Source organism: Vollenhovia emeryi, unplaced genomic scaffold (assembly GCF_000949405.1).
Source record: "Vollenhovia emeryi isolate VEMERY1.0 unplaced genomic scaffold, V.emery_V1.0 DF939149.1, whole genome shotgun sequence".
Taxonomy (NCBI): Eukaryota; Metazoa; Arthropoda; class Insecta; order Hymenoptera; family Formicidae; genus Vollenhovia; species Vollenhovia emeryi.
The window spans coordinates 338,691-346,839 of NW_011967217.1; the positions used below are offsets into that span (position 1 = coordinate 338,691).

Consider the following 8,149-nt stretch of genomic DNA (forward strand, 5'->3'; position numbering starts at 1 on the left):
ATCCTCCAGAAACGTTGCAGCAATGTTGTGCAACGTTGCTGCAATATTGCAATCTTGCAATGTAACATTTCTGCAATCTTCCTGCAATCTTTCTGTGCTGTGTGGGCGGTGTAAAAGAACGGAAGGGAATCCTTGGGATTGGTCAGCTCCCCGCCATTCTGCTTTTCCGATTCAACGTTCCGTCAATTACGTGTCCATGGAACGGCACCCTGAGGATTGCGATCGGAAAGTAGAGTTCGACCAATCGAATATCGTTAACCTCGGAGCTCCGCCCCACCCGATTGGTCGGATTCTAATCTCCAGCTAGCGATTCTCGATCATGAACCGCGCGTTCCGATGCAGGCCCGAGTGCGGAAGGTGCGGGACGGCACCCCGACGTCTATTCTTTTCGGCTGCACTTTCGGTACTTTTTTTCAAAATTTCCTCCCTTCTGTTCCCACTCGTCGTGCGTATTTCATAATTTGCGTTCCACGCGCGTAACGCGCGTGCATTTCTAATGTACGAGACGTGGCAGCTAGGCGGAGGCTAAATTGCCATGACGGCTTCGCGCTGCACCGCCCGACACCGTCCGTTGCCCGTTGGAGGTTAGGTTTCCGCAGATCGCAGCGAGAAAGGTACGGCTGGCGGCTCGGCCTCGCGCGACTGCATCCGTTTGTCAACCGGGATCTGACTGCATGGGGATTTCGCGGCGCCCGGCAACTCTCTGAAACATGGATTCGCCGCCGAACCTGGAGACCGTCTACCAGGCCGTGTTCTCTTTATATAACAACACAAATCCGGCCGAGCCAGGAAAAGCGTCATTATGGCTGGGAGAACTGCAGAGATCGGTGAGCACACGGATCGCCTACGATATCGTTATACGTTCGCGTTCCCTCCCGCGCCTCTCCCAGGTTCAACCGTTCGCGTTCTGACGTCGAACGCGGGCGTGTTCCACGATACGCTCGCGTTAACGGCGTCGCGAGTCAAAAATATGGGAAGCCGCTCTCTAACCTTAAAGGGGAGGATTATCACACTGTCATAGGAAGAAATTTCGTACGTCCCGTTGCAAAGCGAGCAAACTAAATTTCACGCCAGGCCCGCAACGCTTTCTTAAAGTTTCCGCATTTTCACTCGCGCTTTTCGCATCTGCGCGACCGATATTTCTCTTTCTATCAATTGCTCCGTTAACAACTGTAATGTACAACATTCCTTGTCCCACGGGACAAATTATTGATCACGTTTCGTGACCAAGAGCTTGTTACTTGTACATTTCTTATGTATGTATGTTTTTATAGGTATTTGCATGGAAAATCGCAGATGAAATGTTACATCAGAAACGAAATGTAGAGTCTTGTTACTTTGCTGCACAAACGATGCGCACCAAGATCCAGCTCTCCTTCCACGAGTTACCGCAGGAGGCTCACACATCGTTGCGAGATTCGTTAATGGAACATATATCGCAAATCAATGAACATACTAATTCTGCCATTGTTACTCAGGTATTTGTGCATAGTCGTTTGTAAGACTGCTTTCGCGTGTTTTAAAAGGTTTCTATAACTTTGCGCTTGTTGTACGGATTATTGTCCGAGCCTTAATTAATGGCGTAAAATTTTCACGCTTACAGTTATGCTTAGCTCTAACAGATCTGGCCCTACAAATGTCCTCCTGGCAGAAGCCAGTGGTAGATTTAATTAATAGGTTTGGAGGAAACACCGCGCACCTATGGCCACTACTTGAAATAATGACGGTATTTCCAGAAGAAGTAAATTCACGATCGCTCAGGTACAGTGCGGTATCTCGTTGCTTATGTTGTGTCGCATAATGACAGTCGAAACAATTAAGTTTCTTTTTGTACAGGCTGGGTGCTAATCATAGACAGCATATATTGCATGAACTCAATGCGAATGCGGATACTATGACAGAGTTTCTGGTACGTGTAACATTGATCCCGCGCATAATTTTCGTAATGTACATGTCAGTTTGATTTTCTGCGAAATTCATTCTAACTCGTCTCCATTTCTTTATTCGCGATCTAACTGCCCACCCAATCCCTCATAAAACTGTAAATCGATCGCACTCGCATAGAATCCGCGCATCGTCCCAATAACTCCTTTCACGTAAACATGTATATTACAAAATTATTTCAAATTTGTACACAATCGTGTACGTGCACGCATTTTGTTTTAACATTGGTATTTCATATGTAGTGTAATTGCAGAAAATGTGCCTAAAAAACAGCGGTGATAATTTACAAATCCAAATCACTATTTTGCGATGTTTTACCAGTTGGATAACCGTTCATGCAATACCACTTAAAGCTGTACCCTCGAGCGAGGTAGTCGTTTATGCTTTGCAAGTGAGTCTCTTGAAACTGATAGTGTTTTTTGAACAACCGATTGCTCTCTGTCCTTTATGGAATGAGTCTGTCTGCTTTCCAGGTACTCAGCAATCACATGGCTGTTTCGCAACTTCACGAGACGGCTACCGACTGCATCTGCGTAATTTTGCAAGTGTTAGGGGAAGATAGCAATACCAGCCGTGATAGTGACAACGAAATAAGCGTGCAGTTGCAGCAATTGCAATTGTGTCTTTTCACAAGTGTTATGAATTTAGAACAACCATATCACTTGTCTGTTGCGCACGAGGACATGGAAAAGTAAATTATTTAATTTACTCGAGTACGCTTGTATAGCATAATCATTGAATCTATTTCAGGTCTATAAATTATTGTCGGATATTCACGGAACTGGCCGAGACGTTTCTAGACACTATGGTGACCGGTAGCGAAGATGGAAAGCAGCATTACGCTATAAAAATTTTGGATCTTGTCCTTACGTGTGTTGGTCATCATGATTATGAGGTATTTAAAAGATCCACGTCGATTTATTATTAAATTACATAAATAAAATTATATTGTGGTTACTGATTAAATTGTATCTTTTGTTAAGGTTGCGCAGATCACTTTCAACTTGTGGTATCGGTTATCAGAAGCCCTTTATCAGAAAAATAACGATGATTTTAACACTGTATTCCGACCTCACATCGAGAGATTGATCGGTGCCCTTTGCAGGCATTGTCAAATGGAACCAGACCACGTCAGTATATTTGCTATCGTGATTTTACTGAATGGTAGCTCACAGGCTATAGAGTGATAATCACTAGAATTATGTATTAATTGCCAGTTGGGTCTCGTGGAAGAAGGGGGAGGAGGAGAAGAGTTTGCTGACTTTCGGAATCGCGTGTCCGATTTAATAAAAGATGTAGTGTTTGTGGTCGGAAGTAGCCACTGTTTCCGACAAATGTTTTCGTCATTGACCGGAGGACCTGGCCCACAGGGTCAACCTGTACATACACCTACTTGGGACTCCACCGAAGCTGCGCTTTTTATAATGCAGGCGGTGGCAAAGAACATTCTACCGTACGTCCTTTCTGTATTCGTTAAGCAAAGCATTTAAAGATACCAAATGTAACGAGTTTTCGTATAACAGAGAAGAAAACGACGTGGTACCAAAAGTGGTGGAAGCTATTCTTAATTTGCCGGAAAATACACATATAGCCGTACGCTATACCAGTATTCTCCTCTTAGGCGAGCTATGTGAATGGATAGATAGGCATCCGCAGTCTTTAGGTAAGACGCTTCGGATTCATTAGTTCGGGTGGCAATTGGTCAATTTTAATAGATTCAAATGTATTTTGTCATTTCAGAACCAGTTTTAAATTTCCTCTTAGACTGTTTAAATCAAAAGGGATTAGGAAGCGCCGCTTCGGACGCGTTATTAAGTATATGTACAGCTTGTCCGGCGCACATGACAACACACTTTTCTGGGCTATTGCAAATAGCACGGTCTCTCGACAATTTTGCTATTAGTAATGACGCAGCTATTGGCCTACTAAAAGGTTGGATAAAACTTATGGGTAGTTTATTTACAAAGTGTTACGCGATTGCCAAATGTAAATTATCTTATTACGTATATCTGTACTCATTTATGTGTCCATAAATTTTTTCGTGATGAACTAAATGAAAAGCGCTAATTGTTGTGACAGGAGTGTCAATAATTTTGGCAAAATTGCCATACGAGGAAATTGCGCCGGCAATAAGAGAGCTGTGCTGCTTTCAAGCGAGTTCCTTATGGGCACTTCTGGCGGATAGAGTTCAAATCGAGAGAGGAACAAAGACTGATCCTGTGATATGGCTGGATAGATTAGCCGCTATATTTAAACATACTAATCCTCAATTCGATGACCCTAATAAGCCTCATCCTTGTCAAAGTGTAGTCACTGATGTGAGTGAGAAATGATAAGAAGCCTGGGACTAAGCGATTCTTAATGCTAATGACATTCGTCGTGCAAATTTGTAGATGTGGCCTGTGCTGTCCAATGTATGTGAAACATATCAACGAGACGTGAGAGTCACAGAGAGATGTTGCCGTTGCATACGTTTTGCGGTACGCTGCGTGGGCAAACATTCTGCCCACTTGCTCGAGCCAATTGTGAAACAGGTAATGACTTCCGAATGATATCTAACATCCTGACTATACCACTATTGATATATTTATTAAATATATATATACCTTCTTTTTGCACAGATCGTACCATTGTACACGGTACATAAGCACAGTTGTTTCTTGTACCTTGGCTCTATATTGGTGGACGAATACGCAACTGACTCGGACTGTGTATGGAATCTGGTGAATATGTTACAAGCTTTCATAGTCCCCACTTTCGCCCTTCTTGAACAGGAAGATGGTTTGAAGAATCATCCTGACACGGTAGACGATCTTTTCAGACTCTGTGCCAGGTATAACAATAATTAATTAATACTATCAAGTGGCCTTCCTTATTGAAATATTGTCTGATGTTTCGTTCTTTTTAAAGGTTTCTTCAAAGAGCCCCTATTCCTTTATTACATTCTCCCGTTATGGGGAGCATTGTAGATTGTGCTATAATGGCTTGCAGTTTGGATCATAGGGATGCTAATAGTTCAGTAATGAAATTCTTCTATGATCTTTTACATAGTGGCCGCAGTTATAAGGTAATTCTTTGTGAACTTTAATCAAACATTAAAATTAAATCTCTCTAATGTATGTATAATTCACATGAATTGCTCCAACTATATTCTATTTTTCGTTTTACAGGACCGATCAGACTACACGATACGACGACAATTGGTACAAAATATTACGCGGGAAAAAGGTCAAACTTTAGTCATAAAATTACTACACGCTGCAGTGTTTGAGTTGTCTTTTTACATGCTGTCTGATGTGGCGGATGTCATAATAGAACTTACCCGAAACGATGCAGACGTATGTATTTTATTGTGTAGTCTATTATATATTCCGTATTTTACATGAAGAAATAATATCTCTGTTTTCTGTCAGCTCATGTCAAAGTGGTTGGAAGAAGCTATCAAAACAATGCCATCACAAAACGCGGGCGGAGCTCCTACAGCAACACCTGACCAGCTACTTGAATTTCATAGTACAGTCACGAGGTATATACCATACAACTTCATATTGGCGCAAATATAAATAATATCAAAAAAATTCATACCGATTTTTACGGAAAAGTCGGACAAAGTTTATATATTTGTACATTACAAACAATCGATTTAATCATTTACTTCATTGGAGATGGCTATAAATTTTTCAAGCAACTTGCAGAACTCAACGGATTAATATCGATTTTTTTACAATTTTTAGGTCAGACACACCGAAAACCGTCACAAATGCTTTACGAAATTTTGCGCGCCTGTATCACTAATGCAATTAATTGTATATTGACATTATTAAATTCCTCTCAAAAAATTATTCATAAGATCTTCCAGCAAGTTTGAGTTGACATCTCGAAAAAAAAAGAAACTTGCTCTGGTGAGTCCCAATGCTGTACAAATATATTAGGGAAAAAGTACCAACAGTTTTTTATGTTCTTACTATCTATAGTTATGTTTGCAAACTATATGTACATGTGTATGTATATATTGTATTTGGATAAAGGGGACTTTTATAAGTATATATCACCAAATTCCTTATTTTTCCCCATATTTATTTTTAATAACAATTTTCTTTAATTGTTATATATAAATCTATATATTAGAAACATACACTCACGCACACACGCACACACACACCTATAATATAGTATTATATATCAATAATATAATAATAAATACGTAATATTTATTACTATATTATTCTAGACAATATTATACATATAGAAAAGAAGAAAATATTTTTTTTATTTTAACATTAATAAACTACAGTTTTAGATCATTTTAAATAGAGTATAGAAATTAGATATTTTTTGCAGACATATACTATAAATAGTAAACTTATAGAATCCTTTAAGACGATGTACATGTATGTATATGTATCAAAGATTTTTTTTATAAATTAATTGGATCGTACCGAACCAATCATATTTACGTGGAATAAAGCATCATTTGTAAAAATGCCAGATTTTTTTAAAAACGTTTCAATTGTTGCCGAGTATAATTAGTAATTTACTCAATATTTAAAAAATCGATAAAATTTCCAAATGTAAACGTAATTAATGGGTAATGTAAGTACTTTGAGAGAACTCCGAGAGCTGAAGTAATTTTAGTTCGACACTTATAAATACATTACTATATCCAACATATATTGTATAAAAACAGGATGAATTTTGATAAATTAGAAGTGTACAAGATTGAAAGAAGAAAGAAATTTCTGAGTGCAAAACTTGATCATATCGGACACATTAACCTTTACTTTCGAATTCACGTTATAAAGCATTAGACATACATTTTTTAATTGAACAATAATTACCACTTATTCAGTTTTTTAAGTCCAGCTGATTTCTCACTTGTATATGTATTGTAGTATCATAGCAAAGGAGACTTTCTTACAATTGTACCAATATGCATGAACGCAACTATTCGCATTACATTCGAAAAGGTTTTAGAAATTTATACAAGAGTTTTTCCATATTTACATATATAAAAAATATATCTCTAGTAGGTACGTACTATACTTTAAGTATATTCTATGTAACAATTATGCAATGTAACGACGGATACAAGTAGCGAAAACCTTGCTGTGTTACTGCAATAAGTGCGAAAAATGATGAGTATATAATTATCTTTAAACGAGTATGACATTGTTACTATCTAGCTTGACGCTGAATCTAATGTCTAAGTGTACAGATATTCAGTTATAAGATATCGCTTTTTCTTCGTGGAGCGTTAATGTACAGAAAACAAAATGCTTGCGGTTACGGATAAGGAACTATAAGAAGCGAGAGTTTGTATTGATTGTATCGCGCTACGTGCGATATAACGCATCGATGTCGAAGCTCGCTCGGTATTTCGCCATGAGTACTGTACAGTCATGGTCAGAAAGTTGCCCGACGTTTAATGATAAATTTCGGAAGTGGTATCTATCGCGCTAGAGATTGTACAGCTTTTGCTCACGGATATGCGCAGTGACGCATTATCAGAGCAGAAGACTGGTATGTACGAATGTCTACGCAACGATACATACGAATGTTCCGAAAACTCGTTGTAAAACGTCGGACAACCTTGCTGATCGTGACCGTACGATGTATAGCATTTACGCCGAGCGCTAATCGTTCATTTTGTTTCATAGTAACGGAAAATCTTCGACGAAATCTCGAATAAAGTGATATTTTTTACCGAAACGTAACATCGTCTTTCAGTCACAGAAGACACGATAGTCTCGGGCGTGTTCCCGCAAAAAAAAAAAATAGCGACCGGAGGGAAACACGGTCCGCCGTCGTCGGCGGATCGGCCGGCGCGATAACTCCTTGTACTGATTGCGGGAGATGTGCCGGGAACAAAAACAAAAAAGATATTCGTTCTTCAAGCAGCCGCCAGCTGCGCGATGCACCGTTCGCCCGAGCGACGCGATCGCGCGTTCCCGGCCGCAAGGTGAGCCGGAAATATTTGAGTAGACGAGGGGGGAAATGGCGAACGTGCAGGTGCCGGGCGCGTCCGACGGCTCTCTTTCCGCGAGGTGGTCCCGAAGCGCGAAACGCCCCTGAAAATCCGCCCGCTTCGGCCCTAGCGAGCGTCTCTATGTATATCTTCAAAATTATGAGAATTGAGTCGTTCGGTCGTTCGTGACGGCGATGCGAGCATAGGCAACGAGAGATTCTCGTACACGCTTCGACGCTA

At 40.1% G+C, this 8,149-nt stretch overlaps 1 protein-coding gene across 1 annotated transcript; it reads left to right on the forward strand.

Moving 5' to 3' along the window:
* The first annotated feature begins 352 nt into the window (after window positions 1-352).
* On the forward strand, window positions 353-5,988 carry LOC105565729 (transportin-3). The gene is made up of 18 exons (XM_012019157.1): window positions 353-827; window positions 1,275-1,478; window positions 1,604-1,761; window positions 1,837-1,909; window positions 2,198-2,335; window positions 2,418-2,635; window positions 2,695-2,839; window positions 2,928-3,074; window positions 3,162-3,397; window positions 3,468-3,607; window positions 3,685-3,876; window positions 4,024-4,262; window positions 4,338-4,478; window positions 4,566-4,777; window positions 4,855-5,011; window positions 5,115-5,282; window positions 5,358-5,470; window positions 5,679-5,988. The coding sequence occupies exons 1-18, from the start codon at window positions 711-713 to the stop codon at window positions 5,737-5,739; spliced, it is 2,859 nt and encodes a 952-aa protein (XP_011874547.1). The 5' UTR covers window positions 353-710; the 3' UTR covers window positions 5,740-5,988.
* The last annotated feature ends 2,161 nt before the right edge of the window (window positions 5,989-8,149 follow it).